This window comes from Venturia canescens, chromosome 9 (genome assembly GCF_019457755.1).
Source record: "Venturia canescens isolate UGA chromosome 9, ASM1945775v1, whole genome shotgun sequence".
NCBI classification, from domain to species: Eukaryota; Metazoa; Arthropoda; class Insecta; order Hymenoptera; family Ichneumonidae; genus Venturia; species Venturia canescens.
The window spans coordinates 9,374,948-9,394,517 of NC_057429.1; the positions used below are offsets into that span (position 1 = coordinate 9,374,948).

Sequence of the window (19,570 nt, forward strand, 5' to 3'; positions counted from 1 at the left end):
CCCGGGTCAGCGAGGTGCACGAGGCCCGCTCTTTTCCCCTCACATTTTTTAGTGTCTCGTTGCGGGAAGCTCTTTTTCGGAGGTTGAGAATTTCGTTCGCTGCGAATGTTCGTTTGTGTCGAGTTTTTTCCTCGATCAATTGAAATTCATTTAAAAATCTAGAAAAATGTGGGCTCGTTTTTCAATGGAAATATTTTGACGAATTGCTTCTTTGGCTCGAGCATTCGCTCGGTCGCTTCAGTGCCGATGAACGTCCGTTGGAAACGACACCGAGAGGAACGATCGGAAAATCTCGGGCGAAGAACGCCGAGTGAATAAATTATGCCTCAAGCCAAAATATGAGCGAGCACGGAGATCCGAAAGTATGAAATTCCGATCCCGAGTTCCTTTCTCACTATTCGTTACGCTCGGAAAGATCGAATAGATTCGAGAGAGAAGATGTACGAAGATGGCTCCGACGACAGTCCTCGCGCGGAGCAATTCATCTCGCACAATTGCTCTTCCTCTCGCTCCGTCCCTCGCTCCTTTTCTATGAAGATATAATGCTCGTTCCAAACGTTTTAAACTAGCCAATAATACGTAGTATCGCAGCGAGAGGTTTGGAAAGAGGCACCACCGAGCGTAATGGAACTACGACCCGATTTTGTTCGTCTGACAAATATTAATGGTGCAAAGATCACGCGAAATGGAGGGGCCAGCGAGCCTATTATCGGTGTATCTAGAAGAACGTTTTTTTTTTTCATTTCGCTCATTTTTGTCCGTTCGGTTCGCGGAGTAAAAAAATTGCGAGGTATTGCGCCATCTTGAAATAATCAGCTCGTACAAGGACTCGTATTTCCGATAATATTTCACCGCGTTTTCGTATATCTATGTACACGTGTTTGGACATAAATGTAGACAAAAGTAGTTAATCATGTGTCGGACAAGGATGATCGTGTTGGCAGCTTGTAATTACGGTAAGCCCGCGAAGCGTTGCGAGCTCTATTCGTGATTCGAATAATTTCTCCGACCGAGTTACAGCGAGGGGGAGAGAGAGAGAGAGAGAGAGAGCGCGAGACAATAAACAGTGTTTCTGACGCAGCACGATCGAGCGCGGCGTCTTACGAATTTTCGAACGGGCCGTCAGAACTCGGCTGACTCGAGGTGGACACGGGGAAAGAAAAAAACGAATAAAAGTGAGTGAAAGATCGCGAGTCATTCGATCATCGTTTCCGAAGATGTAAACACGCATAACGGGGCGAAGGTTTTTAGTTTTTTTGACAGCCGTCGAGCTGCCTGTTGCTATGCAACTCGTCCGAGTTTCGCTGAAAAGTCGAAGCGAGTAGGCGATTTGAGGAAAATACGGTTGAAAAATAATTTTGAACGTAGAAAGCGTACGCGATTCCCGGAAGGAGTGATTGCGAGGTTAAATGACTTTGAAATCTCCGTAGCAACTATTGGCCAGGGAGAATAAAACTTGGCGATGAATAGAGAGAAAAAAATGCGAGTTTCGAGCTCTGGCAGAATTCACAACGCGAGAGTAGACGAATGTCCTTTGCGAAGGCGCGATAACTCGAACAAAGTAGCGGAAGAGATTGAGAAAACGAGAGAAAGAGCGAGAGGGAGAGAGGCGCCGATTACCCCGTTACAAACCGGAGGCGAATGCGCGCGGGCTTAGTAGCCTGAGAATCGTTGAATTATCAAGGACGAGAGTTCCGTCAGAGGCGATGGAGGATCGAGCGCACAAGCGTACCGCGACTGGGCGTCTATAGACGCGTGTTCAGCGCCGCAACTTCACTGCTTCGTCGAAACGTCAATGTTGTCTAGGTCGCGTTGTCCGGGAGAGCGTTTCAGGAGTGAGTAGTAGCGAACATCGGTGCGGGAAGGCGAGAGTACAAAAGGAGGAAAGAGGAAAAGAAATGGGCGAAATTACGTGAACGCGGAGAGTAAGTACGTGGGAAGTGCTCGTTTACTACGAGGCACGTGGGAAGAAACAAGTCAGTCAAAATATTTATAGCGAGGTAATAAGGCGCGCGAGTGAAACGAGTCGAGTGTAAATGAATCACAATGTCGAGGCTAAAAAGCAGCAACGAAAAAACAAAACGGAAGGAAAAAATAGTGTGTGTACAGGCACGAAAGATCGCGCGGTGCAATTGAAATTTAGTTGCCCATTGAGAATCAGTGCGAGAGCGCTTCTGGACGGAGGTTAAAAAAGAAGCAAAAGAAAAAAAAAAGGTCGAGGGTGATAAGGAGAGAACTAGGCGGGACGTTTAGTTCCCTCGATTCGAAGCGAACGCTCTCAAAATTCGCAGAAATAGTGGAAAGCGACCTGTTGCTATGGGAGGCATTAAAAGTAAACAACGTTGCGTCACCGTCCGTCCTCGCTGGGGCGCGTCTAGACCATGGACCAAGCGAAAAGGGTGCTCGAGGAGAGGAGCGAGCGAGAGAGAGAGAGAGAGGGGGGGGGGGACGAAACGTACACGAGTCGTCCAACTAACCGCCAGAGAATACATACATATGCATGCGTAGTCGATCTTCCGTCTGCCCGTTCGCGTTTCGCTTCCCTCCCCCGCGCGCTCCTCCTGCCAAGCGACGAAGCGCGCGAGTCCCGTGGAAGGGGAGAAAGGGACCGTTGGAGTGTACGAAAAAAGGGAGAGTGGGGGCAAGCCCGAGCTGCGGGGAACAACAGCGCCACGCGGCTCGCTCGGTCCTCCCTGGTTTTCGGGCCGCGAATATAATCGTGTGCCGAAAGACTCCGGGAGAGCGAGCGAGACGAAAAGGAGCGAGAAACTCCGGCATGCTCACGGATCTCCGGCGCTGCATAGCAACAGTCAGAGAACACAGAACGCGTTCTTTCTGCTCACTGGGTTTGGCGCGCGGAGAGCACAACGCGTCGCGCACGCGGTCCCCGAGAGACCCGCCGGAGATGGGTACACACACAATGCGGATGAATAAAGAAGGAGGAGAGAAAGAGAATTGAGGACCGTGTGAGCGCGCCAAACAGAAACGCACGTTGCTCAAACCTCCCCCCCCCCCCCCCCCGGCCTCTCTTTCTTTCTCGCACTTGGTACGTGATATACAGAGACGAGGGAAGGGAAAGGGGTAGCGACGAAAGATAGCACGAGCTAGGGGACAAAGAGAATCGGGAGAGAAAAATAGTGGACTCGAAGAATATAATACACGACGTATTGTTTGTTTACCGAAGCACCATTTCGTTTGATTTATTTACCCGATTTCATTGACCGATCCCGACAATACGAACGCTCCTCTGTGTACGTATTCTTTCTATTCGAATACGTCGGAGGGTGTAAAAAAAACGCATTTTGTATCAATCCTTTTGTTGATTAATCAGTTGAGACCTTTTTCGTTCGATTTGGGCTGTGCTCGAACAGAAATGCGTGGAGCTTTTCGTTTGGGGGTTTTGAGGCAATATTTCCGGACTTCAATCGTCTCGAAGGGGCCTGCGCGCGGTTCTTCGAGCCAATTTTTTCGGATCGAAACCGAATGGTTAACAGGCCTCCTACTTGCGGTTTACAAAAATTATTAAAAGTTAAGAATGCGTCGATCGCGCATGAATATTCGCGAATAAATTTATCGATAACGAGGGTAGCAGTTCCCTTTGAGCTACCGAGAAATCGCCGCAGCACTCTGCCTTTCCGCCTCTCGAATAGAATTTTTTATTTCAGCGGTAGCGCCGCGCCGCGCGTTTCTACGCCCGCTCTTTTTCGCGTTCCAAGAAGAGAAACCGCCGCACCGCGTTTCTTTTCATTTCATTATACACATACGTGTGTGTGTGTGTGTGTGTGTGTGTGTGTGTGTGTGTGTGTGTGTGTGTGTGTGTGTATGTGCGTGCGTGCGTGCATACTTTGCCACACCGGCGAATGGAAATTCGAAACATCTCGTCGAGCATCTCCGATATTTTAGGTTCGACAAATATTTCGTCATTTTCGTGACGATCGAGAGAATACAACGTTTCGGAGCTTGCGTCGTCGTCTTTCCATCAAAAATCTTCGCTCCCCGATTTCATGCGATAAAACAACGATAAAAATACATGAAAATCGTGCGGCGGCACTGTGCCCCGGCTCGATATAATAACTGCACGCATCTTTGTACGCAAAATACTTTCACGAGATAAAAAACAATATTGCGACGGAAAAAAGAGAACTAGAACTGCCATATGCAAAGGAAGAGGACCCCACGACGCTTCGAATGAACGCGCCACGAGAGCTCCGAGTGTCTCCTCCACTGATGAGAGATCTGCGAAACGTCGTTTCGCTTTTACGAGCGCGTAGGCGTATCATCATCGTGCGGTGGAAGGGGTGGTGGATGTACACCTTGCTTCTAGTGTAAAGCGAGAGAAAATAAGAAAAAAACGACCGTTAGAACCCTGATCACGTAGCAATGAATACCTGTTTATTCGAACGTGTCGTGTCCTTGCTCGTGTACGCCCGGCTATTTATGCTCGTGTCAAATTTTCTCGGATTATCATTTCCAAATTTCGTGTGTACGCGAGAAACTTTGTTGTTTCTTCAATTTAACGTTTTTTCTCAGGATTTTGAACCCAACTTGTGGGGCCGGCCACGTGCGAAAGTGAAAAAATAGCTGGGTCGGAATTCGTCAACTTAAAATGCCAGTGTAGAAATGTTAAATTCACAAATTTTGTGCAATTCATCCCGTAATTGGTTGTTGACAGTTTCGCGTGTCAAGAAAGCATCATAATTTTTAAGCGAAGAAAATAATGCGTGGAGATGAATTGCTTACTTTTTCCTTCGAGGTTATCTCGCGGCTCGAAGCCTCGTAAAATTATATTGATACGCGAGATTGTATATTGATGGAGAAAGGAAAATTGAGTATATAAAAATATTCAATGAAGAAAGTGCTTCCATAAAAATGTCAATAAAAATCGACGATCGTAGAATCGTGTGGAGCCTCATAAACACGCGATCCACAGGAGGACTGTGATTCCAAAAATCAACGCTCTTGATCGACTAGAAAAAACCGAGATAAAAGAATAAATTTGTAGTGAAATATTCCGAATCATTGTTCTTCGGCCTACTTTCATTGAAAAATATTCTCAGCTACGAAGCCACTGGGAACTGCATGAAAATGACGAATGAAAAAAAAAAAAAAGAAAAAGAAATTATGAACGGTGTTCCACTTCAGAGGAAAAAGAACGTTTCTAAGCGCGGAGAGACGCACAGCTGCTGCTCAGGGAGTTTTATCATCGGGAACAAGGGAGGATACCATCGCTGCGTTTCTGGTCAACTCCCACCACGAATCCAGGGCCTTTTCGTTACCTTTTTTCTCTTCTCTCTCTCTCTCTTTCTCTTTCGGGGCCTTCTCCCACTTCCTTTCGCTCTCCCCGCGTTCTCGCTTCGTCCCTCGCACAGCCAGCACGTATTGGGTTACTATCGGGTTGGAAAGGGCTTTTGAAAAGCAAATTCTGCTTATAGGGGCAGCTGTCGTGCATTCCTCCGTCCCTATCTTTCTCTCCCCACCCCTGACACCGAACGCACCCCTGCTTGTAATCCTGTCTCCTTCCCGCTCCTTTCTCGTTGCCTTTTCCATCCTTTCTCCCTGGGGATTGGTCCCTTACGACCCTTTTTCTCCCCTCTAGCGTGCTTCCCCATCATTTCGTGCCTACCCGACAAAACTATAGCAAAAAAAATGTGAATGAACACACAAAGAAAAATAGCATTGCAACTCCGCTCGAAAGTATTCTGGAATGATATTTTCTTGACGTTTCCAATTTTAAAATTACCATTCCCTTGATTTTTTTCAACTCCACCATTTTCGTGACTCAAAGCTCAGATTTTTCGTTCACAATCCCTCGAATGTTTCTAATCTTCTGTTCTAATGTGAATGCTGATTTTTTTCCAAATCATTCCATTCGAAGGTTTTTCGTGAGGAATCTCATGCGTCCTCGAGAAGTGGCTGTTTCTTTGAGAAGCATCGAGGCTTCAGTTTCGTTCGAATACCATCGTCAGAGCGGAGGGCCAAACGAGAGTTTTTTGTCGGCCCATAGCCATCGCAGGCATGAAGTTTTGAGTACGGGTCGTCGCGTGAAGTGGAAGCGAAGCGGGAAGGGTCATCGAGTTATGGAGGCACGAATACCCGCGTATAAAGTATACACGAACGCGTACGTGTGTTTACGACAGAAAATTCTTTCGAAATACTTTTGAGTACGGTGAAAAAAAAGAGGCCTGTTACGAAGAGCAGTTGGAAGCGGTTAAAACTTTTCGTCCAATTAAATTCATTGGCTGGATCGTATTTCCACGATTTGAACGTTTGATAAAAAGCAAGTTGAGCTCCATGAAATCTGAACGTCGGAAAATATTCGTGAACAAATACCACGAAAAAAGCGTTCAACATCAGGCCAGAATAATCGAGATCGCGACTCGTAAACTTGATCTTTTTTCGCATTCTCACCCACACTTTTTCTATTAAAATTCAAATGACTCTTTCTCAGAGCTGCTTCCTGCCTTCCGTGTAATTTTGCACGACGCGCTTTCGTACGCAGGAGATGAAGGAAAGAGAAGGTGAGCGCGCCGAGGGGAAGAGTCGGGAAGACAAGTTACGATAGTTCGTCGTACGAGAACGAAAATCAACAGGTCGAGGATGGTGTACACCTCGAGGTCGTGCTTGAGATCTCTCATCCGGGAATTCCGCGCGATGAGCCAAACGAACCGCAGAGAGAAAAAGAAAAAACGATAGATCTCGACACGAGTCGAATTAGCAATATCGAGATGATATACCCGGTGTCCTAAAAACGGTTTGTCAAATTGGGCGTCCACGTGAGAAATCGCCCGATGAGAAAAATTGTCTTATGATTTCCGGGTTTTTGCTTATTTTTCGAAAAACCTTGAAAGCCTGGCTCTTAACTTTTAAACTCGTAGTTTCGCTTCGAATTTTATTGAATGGGAAACTCGCGAGACACTCGGTATATTTATACTTTGCTCACTCTCACTTCCTTCCTCGGCAGATAAGTGTAAGCATCTTAAGAACACTTTCGGGATCCTCGGATCGCAATAGGTCGAGCATGGAAACGATAGTACATAAACTCGCGATCTCATTATCATTCCGCGGAGGAACATGTACTCGTGTAAACACCGGAAGGATCGTGGCGAAATTTATGTTTCGCATTCCGAGATTAAATAATGAGGAAAAAAAAAATAATGTGGATCGTGCCATTTAATGTTTTCAATAACCAGCACGAGGATTGTCATTTCTCTGCATCTTTTTCTCAATGCCAATGAAAAATAAAATATTTAAACGTTGGTTGAAGTTGGTTTTCAAAAATCATCATTTCTAAAACCCATTGCATGAATATGTACTGGATAGATTTGCAAAATTTGGATTCTAGTTACCACGGAGTTTAGCGGCAAATTAATTATCGGATATAAACTCTTCTCTGACACTTTTATCACTCCGCGGCACATGAAAGTCGTATAAGCATGAAAAGTTATTGAATTTTTTTATCAGTTATATTCAAGATTTCGCAAAAAAAATCGACCGTTGTATTTCGTGGATATTCGAGAATAAATACGTATTTTAGTTTTTGAGTTTTAGCGTTGAAAATCGGCTGAAATATTTAAAAATATGTGATGGGAAATCATTCGGATAGACGACAAGTGGATCGGTGACGTTTGGCAACGCTGCGTTCAATACAGTATGTTCACATATGTGACGTCAGTTCGACTTTTGGTCAAATTTTGTCGTTCGTTTGCTTCGCCACGTGTTTCTGTCAGTTTTTACATAACGACCATTTTTATTCCGGTAAACTTTTAAATCGTTCATTTTTTCATTTTCCTCCACTGCAATGCTGCTTTGGAGAGTAAACTCAATTCATAACCTATAAAATTAGTAAACAAAACTGGCAGCGTGACATTAACGGCAGCGGCGGCAAAAATGTTGGTTCACCACCGATTATATTTGTAAAATAATAAAACAACTGTTTTAAAGTAAGTCTTTTGAAATTTTCGAAAAGTATAGTTTGTCCCTAGATTGCGTGGCCGTCACCCAACTACCTTAAAAACCGACATTCGTTAGATTCATCATTCAATTTTAACGACGACGCTGAAGTTTCCAACGTTGGAGTCCAACGAAATGAACGAAAAAAACGTTTGTAATTAACCGATTTTTTATTTCACGAATCGTTGGTGCAGCTTGAAAAACTACGAATCGGAAATTTGGCAGGGAACAAAATAGGAGAATTACTGGAATTATTGGAGAGTTTTTTTCGATCATTTCGTTGGACTTCAACGTTGGAAACTTCAGCGTCATATTTTAACGAATAAATTAAAAATTATAATATTCGAATGGCATCGTTACGACGAGAGAGCGCCATCTGTGCTCGAAATATGACGCGACTTTATTATCGTGGACTGCAATCTAATTGAGGCCTAAGCAGCAGAAAGTTGCACGGAAAGGAAACGGGAGGCAGCATCGGTGGACTTCCGTTGAGAGCAGTCAGATACCGGTCTACGTACGAGTTTATCTCGCAATTAGGCCACGAGAACGCAGCCATAAACGCGCGGACAGAAGCTCGAACGTCCGCGTGCATGTAGCTCGAGGTTGACACACGTACATAACCGGATCGTTCGATCGTAGAAGCGTGAAACGAGAGAGGAAACGGAACTGCCGACTCATAACGGCGCGTTTGACGCTCTCGGGGCACGTGGTGTACTAACGTGGTAGGGGGCGCCACATGCAACGGTCGCTTCGACTCTCCCGACGCATAAACAACGTTCGAGTTACGCCGCGTTTTTATTGCCACTGTAATTATTCAGTAGCGAGTATGTAATTATAAATTTTCATCGATAATGAAACTTCATGGGATTCGAAGGGGCGATTGAATGTTCATTGATCCTAAGATTTATTGAAGTCGAGTTAAAGTGTCATGGGAAACACGAAAAATGATTTTTTCGATAAATTCGATGAATTTTCGTACGGAGCGACGTAGCAGAATGACAAATATTTTTTTTTCTTTTTCCAATTTTAATTTGCGTTATAAACTTTGCGTATTGGCGGTTTTCGCGCGTAAATCGCAGCCAGTAAGATCTAAAGATTGGAGAAAAGAACCGAGCGGACTCGGAACACACGTGCTTGGGAGACGCGTGCACGTGACGGCTCGCCTGAATCGTTCCACGATTTTATATTCCCTGCGGGAGGCCTCTGGCTCTATAAACTCTTGTGTATAAATGCATTCGTACACGCACAGGCGTGCACGAGTGTTCGGATGTGTGCGATAACACACTCTCGGGGGGATACGACGATACATCAGGCAATTTGTATCTATCTCATTCGCTTAAGGATTCGCAACGAATCATTGCCACCGCAGCCACCGCGGCTTGCATCCGGCAAACGATTTTTTCCGTTCTAATCCAACTCGTGCTTAAAGGAGCTTTCACAAAGCCAAAGAAACTGAAATTTTTCGTTTATCGAGGGAGCAAAAAAAATGAACTTTTGCTTTTTTTCTGTGACTGCGGTTCGAGGCGTTTTGAGGCGCGCGGCGAACAACGTCAATTCTGACGAATTCCAAACTAATGTCATTCCGCTCGTTTCGTGAAACGATCACTGGAGCCAACTGTCTTAAAATTTTTCGAAGAAACTTCGGTTTGAAGGAATTTTTGAGTTTCCAAACGACTCGGGGAGCGTTGATATTTTTTTCCGACACCACGAAATCAATCTCCTATGGGGACACGTACGTTCGCACACATTTTTCTTCAGCTTCCTCTCGTCGTCGGGAGCATTCGTATCGGTTTTCTGACGTTTCGAAATCAACGTGTGATCGGTAAACATCGATTAAAAGAGGAAAATAACAAACGGTGGTTATGTCTCGATAAAGACGTTGATAAGAAGTCCTTTAAATGCGCACGCTCGGGGAACACGAGAGAGACGTATTTCAATGCGGTATATAATCCCCTTCAGGCAGAATCAACAAGGAAGATAGAGAGTTATAGAGATATAAAGACACGTGGAAAGTTGGTTATAAGCTTCTTCCTCTCGCGGTGGACGATTCACCGAAGGCTCGGTGGTGCTGCTTCGCTCGGGCGCCGCTCTCGGCCGGTACAGGGGAATAAACGCCGTCTGGTCCGCTCACCGTCTGGACCAGACGTTTCCTCTCCACCATTGCTTTTTCTTCTTTCCTTTTTTTAAGGCCGTATGTCATTTTGTCTGGAGATCCGGTCGGCAAACGATTCTCTCGTAATACTTGCGTCACGATCTTCCTTCTCCGAGCCTTGGGAAGGTCGCGTAGTAGATGTTTGACCCCTCGCAAGTTTTCCTGACATCGGACTTGGCGCGTTGAAAAAAAATTTCCCCCTGCGTAAAGTCAGATTTTGTCGAATGTTCGGGAAAATCTGTTCCGATACTCCAGACCGTTGACCGAGCCAGAAATAATTTCGATTAAAAACGTTCGGTTCACCGATTTTCTTCATTTTTATCCGGACGATAACTCGGGGCTTCGAAAAGGTGTGCAGCGGAGTAAAAGCGAATTTAAGACGGTCGGGATATATCGAGCCTTTTATTTAATTTCCGATGAGTTCTCGAGCTTGAAGAGGAGCAGCCCCTTTTTCCCTTTCGGGAAAGCTGCTGAGCAAGAAAAAATGAGAGGAATAGAAAACAAGAGAGTGAGAATTCGGCTATGCGAGAAAAGGGACGTTTACGAAGCACGGCGAGGATGAACAGAGCGGACCACGACGCCAGAAAAAGTCGACGACACAACGTGCTTTTCTTTGGCGCTAAAAAGTGCTAATATTTCCAAGAATTTATGTCAAGGAACGTGATACAGATACGACAAGAGCAAGATAAATCTTTAATGGCCCCGATTGAAAGGTTATTTTTCCCGAATAGAAAAGAATAATCGCGTTTCCAGTTTGCTTCTGTTTGCCAACAGACCGATAGATAGAGGCCCCTCGAAAAAGGCGTGGAGCAAACGAGGATTCCAAAATAAATATTTTCCCGCTTTACTATTTTTCGAACGGAAGGTAAAAAAAAATAGATTCGATTAAGAATTATTCGTGAGCTTTAGCTGACAAAAGACGAAAGAAAGGAAAAAACCATCAACAATGACAAACGAAAATAAAAACAAATGAGCCAGAGTGTGAGAAACGCGTCGCTTCGAGCTCATTAACATAATAAAAAAAATGTTAACACCCATTAAAAGGTGCGCACACTATTCGCGCCACAAAAGGCCGTTAAACTTTTACATTAGCATGAACAATGAAAAATAAGAATAAAAGAACGAGAGTATTTCCGGAATTGCATGCGCCAAGAAATGTGAGCGCGCGCGCGCGATTATCCTTGGTCGACGCGCGTGGCGAATGCCCCGAGAACACGTGGAATCGCAACAGGTTGGATTGAGAGAAACGAGGCGTGCTTTATGTACGAAGACTTGTATATATATAAAAGTATGTTTCTGAAATTCCTACCTCCTTTATACACATATATATTGTTTTTCTCTCGACTCTCTTTCTTTCCGCAGGCCTCCGTGCCCATAAAACGTCCGTCTTACCGAAATACATGTATAGCCCGCCCTTTCGTACGACATTCGAGAGAATGCAATGCCGATCGTAATCGATCGAACGACATTACGAGCTTTCGGTACGAGCCGCCGGCTCCGTATAAATACCGGTCAAGTTTTATTGCCGGCAACGAACCAAGGCGAGCGTTAAAAACGTCCTCGAGACAATATATTTTTTATGCCCAATAAATAAACAAATGAAAATAATGAAGGTATAAACAAAGTATTAAATTATTCGTAGTCAGGGTGAGATTCGTGGGGGAGAAAAAAGTATTATTGAACTTAATAGCGGAGATCCTCAATGATCGTAGAGTTTTAAAAATGACTTTTTTTTGACTTAATCGTCGAACTTTTTCGACAGCAAAATATTTTTGGTGGACTGTCATTTTGGTTGTTTTGTCATACCCGCAATTTTCTAACGACTTTTCCCTTCTTTTGGGTGTACTCTTGTTCTTATTTTTTCTTCCGTTCGCGTTCAACTTCCGGACGAGAGCCTTAAAGTCTCTTGGGAAACGTCACGCTCGAAGGATGCGCCTCGAGAAGGGCTTAAACTCGAACGCACCTGGCGCACACAAACACATGGAAAAATTTCATCAGCAGGATCGAGCGCGCTTCCTCGATTAACGGAGAAACGAGCTGTGCACTATATATCCGCACCACGTGCGGTTACGGAACGTTATTTCGATCTCTTTTCTCTCTTTCTTAATGTTGTTTGTTGACCCACGGGTTCGTCAACGGTCGAATTCCGGAAACGAAATGCACGTGGCTAATTTCTTTCTTCGGTTCACCATTATTTTTAACTTTTTTTCCCCTTTAAGGTAGATGGGCGAATATTCGCTATACGAGATTACGCGATGATATTTTTTGTAGGCAAAAATGAAAACGTAATGGGATAAATTCGCAAAATTTGGACGCTACATAATTACCACGTAGATTAGCAGCAAATTAATTATTGAGTATCGAGCTTTCTCTGACACTTCGAATTTTTTAATTAGTTATATCCAAGATTTTGGAAAAAAAAATCGATCGCTGTATTTCGTGCTTTCAAGAATACTTTTTGAATCTTACCGTTCAAAATCGACTGAAATATTGAAAAATATCGCGACAAATGGATCGGTAACGCTTGGCAACGCTGCTGCAACGTTCAATATATTTTCACAAATGTGACGCCGGTTCGACTTTTGGTCCTATTTTGTCGTTCGTTTGCTTCGCCACGTTTTTTTGTCAGTTTTTACAAAACGATTGTTTTCATCCCGGTAAACTTTTAAATCGTTCATTTTTTCATTTTCTTCCACTGCAATGCTACTCTGGACAGTAAACTCACTTCATAATCTATAAAATTAGTAAACAAAATTGGTAGCGTGACATTGACAGCAGCGGCAGATGTCGCTAGTTAAAATGAGATTTTCGAAAAATATAGTTGGCGCAACGATCACGCAGCCCTCACCCATCTACCTTAATTTTTACTCTACTATTAGATTCACCTAAGAATTTAAACGATTTTTCTCAATTGTCTGATTCAAGTTTATTTCCTTATCAAAACAATTCTGAAGAAAGCCCTTTGTTCCTGATGCTTTTTCATGGATGAAAGCAGGGAAAGTGTGAGAAAGGGAGTTTTCTGAATTCTCGGGGTCGGTAACGGTGGCATTAAAAAAAAAAAAAAAAAAAAAACACCTGGCGGAGGAGTGCAACAGCGAATCGTCTCATACGAAGCAAGCTGCGCCGTGTTTGCATCGTGGGATCGCGATGCTATGAAACTGATAAGATTTCCTCAATAGTGACATCTGTGCGAATTTTTTTTTAGTATTTTGCAAAAAAACATTTGTCTGTGGAAAAGTAACGCGAAGTGACGTTTTTAAGGTGGTGAAGCGCGCATTTAGAAACGTATGTGACGTTTTGATTGTTCAAACGATTTTTTGATCGATGAAACAGAATTTCAAATGACTTTTGAGAGCTGACGTAAAAGGTTAATTAAGGAATTCTTCTGAAGAGTTTTTTTCTCGTATAATCAACCCGAAAAACGTCGAAAGCGTTTTAACCCGGATGGGGAGTTATCGAAAAATAAGAAAATGAGAAAAACTTGGCGTGCACCTGTCTTCGCGAGATTATCTTGAAAATAAGGAGGAACCGGTCGTTCGACTCAAACCGCACTCTCTCGTTCGACTCGTTTCGGGTGTACGAAGTTCTTGGAGATGGCGCGCGTCTCGAAAACGCGACCGGAAGACGCGCCAGCGAGGGCAAGAAATGCGACGAGCAGGGAAATATTGTCGCAGGAAATCCGCACCTGCTCTTCCCCCGTTAAGTTCTCTCGATTTTTATCAGAAAACTAAGTGTCACCGCGCGTAGAAAAGCCATAAATTTACGGGGAGGGAAATAGAAGCTCAGGAAGTCGGGCTCATTTTTTTAATCGGTCAAAATTTCTCAGTTAATCGATTTGTCAAATTTTTCATGACCTTTTTAACCGTCGAAATTTCGTCGAAATCTCGATTTGTCGTCCCGGCAACGTTTCGTCGTACTCGTAAAGATTCGGGGTAAAGATTGTCGGAGGATCTGCGCGTGAACAGCAGTCACCGAACATATTTTGGGTCAGTCCGAAGGAGCCTCGGAAAAGAGAAAAAAAGGGAAGGCCGGGGGGAGCGAAGGGCGAAGAAACGGACATCCTTTTAGTCTCGAAACTCGAGGAGCACTTTGGGCTCTCGATGGTCCGAACGAAAACCGGCCCCTTCGAGGGGAACAATGCGATTTTTATCCTGATGCAAAAAACTTCTGAGGATGAGCAACCGAAGATCGAGATTTTGTCTCGTTTTCTCTCTCCCTCCTTTTAACTGTCTTGGCCTCACCCTCGTCGAACGTCGTTAACGAGAAAAAATCTGTCTCCGCGAATCCTTCAACGCCATTTTGACTGTTTTTTTTTCTCAGTTACTTAATTAATCGAATTATCGTCAGAAAAAAAACTTATTTAATGTGCAGTAGCCTGAGTTTAGTTTCGAATGCAAATGACGGTCGTAGGAAATCTCTCGTGCTAATTTTGCTCTCCTTTTTCGTGTTCTCGGGGGTGGTCCATCGTGAGGTCATTTGTGAAACACTGCTGAGGTTCCTTCTAACTCTTCAATCTTTGATCAGGAACGTCGCCATTTTTTTCTCGAACCTTGTTTTCACTTTATTTCATTCAATGGACATCGATGCATGGCTCTTTTTCTAAGGTTCAATAAAAAATCAACTTTTTCTCAATCCACTTATTTTTCTTCACTTCGATTTTCGTATATTCGATCCTCTCCGATTTCTTTTCGCAGGATACATCGATCCGAGAGTTCCCACGCTCTAAATAAAAATGCCCCAACGCCTTCCGACGCTTTTGTTCGACTAAACTCTTGAAAGGATTCCCGCGGTTTTCGACTGCGGCTTTTTTCACTGTCCATGATTCTCAATGTTTATAAACAAAGATGAAAAATTTGAAAAAATAAATCAACGCTGATGGAAGTTGATTATTTCGTTCGGACCCGAGACTCCCGAATGGATTTTACACACAAACCGAGATTAATTGATTGGTAGAAAATTCGAATTAGTGACTGGCAAGAATTTTTCAATCGTGAAATAATTCCTTGCACGCCTCGATGATTTTTCTCCATTATCTAATTGGCCGTTAAGATTTTTCTCCCAGACTCCAATTTCATTTTGATAAAAAGGAAAATCGGTGATCACCGAACTGAAAAAATTTGACAGCAGGGATTTTTAAAATTTGCATAAAATATCAAAGATGCGTTACAATGTTCTGCTTATCGTGGCAACTCAAGACGTGTTATTTAATTGAATGCAACAAAATTCTCCTCCTGTATTATCAGGACAGCGAGAGAAACAGAAAGGAAAAAGCAGCGAGGGAGAACAATTCCGAGAACCGATAAGACCCGACCACCCCAACTCGAACTCGACGCCTGCATGTTTCAAGTGCAACGCACCGAGTTCGTTTCTCTACATTGTTGCTAATCAAGAATACGATCCTCATGAGAAACGTCATGCACAAGTCATACTGATTAACCTGTTTTATCAACGAGTCAGCCACATTCTTCCCTGAATGTTTTTCAAACGCTTTTCAAACGGTGAAGCAAACAATTAATGTACGCGAAAATGGTCTGCATGTTTCTTACGTTTACTCATTAATTCCTGTCAGTTCTGTCCTTCTCGTAGTTGTTTGAAAATAAACATTTGAAGATTCAAATTCGCAAGAAAGTTGACGACGTTGGAGTCCAACGAAATGAATGAAAAAAACGTTTGTAATTCACCAATTTTTTATTTCACGAATCGTTGGTGCAGCTTGAAAAACTACGAATCGCAAATTTGGCAGGGAACAAAATAGGAGAATTACTGGAATTATTGGAGAGTTTTTTTCGATCATTTCGTTGGACTCCAACGTTGGAAACTTCAGCGTTATAGAAAGTTGGACAAAAAATTCAAAAGTCGATCAATAACGGCGACGTTTGCAAAGTTGCAAGGGTCTAAGGGAATGAATGAAAAAAAATGGTAGTTTTCCTATTTTTTCCTTAGCTAATTTGCCATGGTTACTCAACCTACAAAAACGATTCGTGAAATAAAAAATTGGAAAGCGTTGGCAAAAGTATTTCATCCAAGTTCACAGCAAATTATCAATGTTTTAGACGTTTCATAAGTAACGTAAGTTCTTACCTTGACGAAGGAATGAAACTTGACTTTGCTGGGTGATACCGGCGGACTGTTGGGTGGTCTGGGAGCAGTTGGTGTTTGTAAGAAGTTTTGTACTTCAAGGAGGAATCCTTTGCGAACGTATCTGCTTTTGGGGCTGCTTGGAACGCCGGAGTCGAGTTTAGCTTTTCTAAGTAGTTTTAGATTTTCCTTGGTGTTTTGTCTGAGAATTATATGGCTGAGTCTTCGCATATTGGCACGAGAGTCGTTGGTGCATATCCTTCGCCATGCTTTGGAGACGAGAGTGAAGGAGCACAGATCTTGGGGACTGAGATCAGCAAGAATTTTGGAAACGACGCGCCAATGATTACTTTTTTCTCCTAGCAGAGTTATTATGTCCAGAGTCGCTTTGCCGGTGAAGTCTGGAGTAGCACGGGTGCGATGGAGAGCATGAGAAAAAGCTCTTTGACTAAAATCCAATCTCTTAGGCTTGATGTCAGGTATAATGGAGCCTAACTCGGTGATAGCCAATTTGCTTAAGCGTTTGTTGTCCACAGAGTCGCCTAGTTTAGCGACGGATCTCTTGGGCGAGCAGTAATCAATGCTAATTTCTGGACACTTGTTGGGTGGATTCTCCGTATAGGGTGTACTTTGGGGTACGACTAGTTTCATTTCCACGTCTTCCTCGATTGGTTCAGAGGCAATGAACGAAGTGGACGGCAGAGCTGGGGACGGAGGAGGAGAAAGGAGTTGTAAACGGGAGGCTGGAGTTGCAGGCGCTGCTGTGGTTCGCCAAGCCCTCCTCGTCCTGCTTCTTCTTTCCCTGAGTTCTGCGGAGGCTTCTCTTGCTTCATTGGAACTTGCTTGAAAATGAGCTGAATTGGATGGAAAATGAGCACCAGGTAAAAAATGAGCATCCTTAGGTTGAAAATAAGATGAATCGGGTTGAAAGCGATTGGAGATTCCTTGGGAATCGTAACTTCTTTCATTTCGCGAACTGTCTGGCCGCTCCGAACTGAAAATACCAGAATCATGAGAATTCCCGGCAGTAGAAAGGTCCGGAGATTCGGCGATCAGCGAATCGAAGCCTTGATCCGAAGTGGCATTGATAAGAGAATTGAGCCTCGATCTTAGTCTCGGTGCACGTTCGGATTGTCTCACATCACCTCGCAAACGATAAGGTTTTGAGACGTGAGCAGTTCGCGATCGACAACCACCAACGATCGGTGTGAAACCACCAGATCGCGGTGTCAACGTCAAATATCCGCTGTCACCGTTACTGTCGTAAGAATTGTGGGATACACGGGAACTCGTGTTCATTGTACCGTGAGGTGTTTCGCTCATTGTCACGCTGTCCAAACCCATTTCTATGTCCCCCATTTTTTATTCTTCAACGATTAAACGTATTTTGATGGAGCCACGAAAAAAAACACCAGTTTTCCCGTTCGTGCAATTTCACAATACGGGAAAATTTTCAACACTCGCGTAATTCCATCTGGCGTTTCAATCACTCTCGCTCGATCTTATTTGATCTTGGCTATTTTTTTTTTTTCGTCACGTAGAAGAAAAATCACATGAACTTCTCACTCTCATTTGGCGCTTTTCTCTGCTTTACTCTCTTCATCTAAATTGTTAAAACGAACGATAAACAAATATTTAACGAGACACTAATAAAGTTACACTTGATCCGACTATATGACACTCTACGATTCTTCGAGTATTTTTTCTTTCCGTTCACGATAAAAATATAAACAAGACGGTGCACGAAACTATTAAACGCGGGAAAACAGAGGTAAACTAAGGATCCTATCTCCGTTCCACTCACTAGCGCCTCCCGAACACGAGTGCCTCGTTTGTTGACGTTTTCGCCCGGTATTATGGACGATCCGCGCCACGAGAGACATGCGCACTTCTCCTGAACGAATTCTCACAAGCAAAACACGAAATATGTATAGATATATGTGAGTTATACATCGGATTACACATACTACGCTGTTCCACTGTGTTATTACGGTGTGAAGATTACGCGCGAAAAATCACCGCGGCACTTCTGTCACTTTGTTTTGTATTGAGAGGTGAATTTCTCCGTCGGTCGCCATTTTTCGCACTATTTATCGTCAAGCACCCTCTTCCGGTAAAAACTACCCCTTCGGTCCGACTTTCTGTTGTTTCGTTCTCGGGTACGTTGGAGATCGAAAATAAAATGAATTTTTCAATAAAAATTACAGGCTCACGTTTGGATTCACAAAAGAAAAGGAAATTTCACTTGCTCTTATGAGTTCATAATAATAAATTCACCAAACTGCACACTTTTGGAAAATACATATAAACGTCTATATCTGACACGGACCAGGGGTGAATACGGAATGTGAAATACGCGCACGCGGCCAGGGATAGAGCCTCCCCCTTAGATGCGTAGCCCACGGGCGCCACTTCAAAACTTTGAAAACACACGGTGTTTTCAAAGTTTCGCCGCGGTGGGGATTGCTGCGTACCGTCGTTCAACCAATAGAAATACTCGTCTTATCCCGCCGACAGTTGCCAAGCGCTCTCATTTGCTAGGAGCTTTCGCCGCTAGGCTTACTGCGACATCGCTGGTACAGTGATGTCTCGAGCGGGATTTTTAGGAACTATAGCGAACACGCTGTTGCCGGGGAAACTTTCGGCTCTCTACTACAGTGATTCTCATTCTGCAGCATACTCCCTTGAATATGATGTTCCCGCGGCGATGTCTACAATGGAGCTTCTTCGCTGATTGAAACAGACTTGAACATGTTTTATTGCGTACTAAGATTGAATGTTCCTTCTTTCAATCTTTCATTCTCAATTCCACAAACGCAATATAGAGAATTATTTCCCTTTGTTTTTAATCTCATTTCGATTATGATTTTATGATTTTGCTGATGAAAAGTCGTGCTAACTTTTTTGGAGCTTTTTGCTGATACTCTTTTTGCACTCATGACCACGACCTTATTGCGTCGCAAATAAATTTAGATGAAAATTATATACGTTTGCTAACAAAAAATAATCGATAAAATACGTTTTTTTCTTTTAGGAGCATTAGATCGATTGGGCTTGGATAATTAATGTTTGGGGAGCTCCTTTTTTCACTGGTGAAACGTAATGAGATTTCAAAATCATGACATGATTTCCTCACATGTGATCAATGGCGTAGGCGTCAAAACAAATTGAGCGTTTTTTCGAACATTTCCAATAAAAATTTCTCTAATGATAAAAAGTGCAAACAGATGAACCACGAATGTTATAGATATTTTTTTGATGTTCAAAAAAATAATTACATTGAATCAACAAAAAAATAAACAATTTGCGTTGTCAATCAATAAAACGTCTATTGAGTTCTCTAGTTATTTCCCTCTCCTGAACCCTCGCGTTAATCAGCATGGTGATGTT

At 43.4% G+C, this 19,570-nt stretch overlaps 1 protein-coding gene across 2 annotated transcripts in view; it reads right to left on the minus strand.

Moving 5' to 3' along the window:
• The window catches only part of LOC122416436 (uncharacterized), a 35,403-nt gene extending 16,853 nt beyond the window's left edge, over window positions 1-18,550 (minus strand). For both annotated transcript variants that reach the window (XR_006262111.1, XM_043429385.1), the window contains exon 1: window positions 16,184-18,550. Coding sequence is in view for 1 of the 2 variants with exons in the window: in XM_043429385.1 (XP_043285320.1) it covers window positions 16,184-17,539 (1,356 nt within the window). In the remaining variant the exon portion in view is untranslated. The remainder of the gene's footprint in view (window positions 1-16,183) is intronic.
• Between the last annotated feature and the right edge of the window lie 1,020 nt (window positions 18,551-19,570).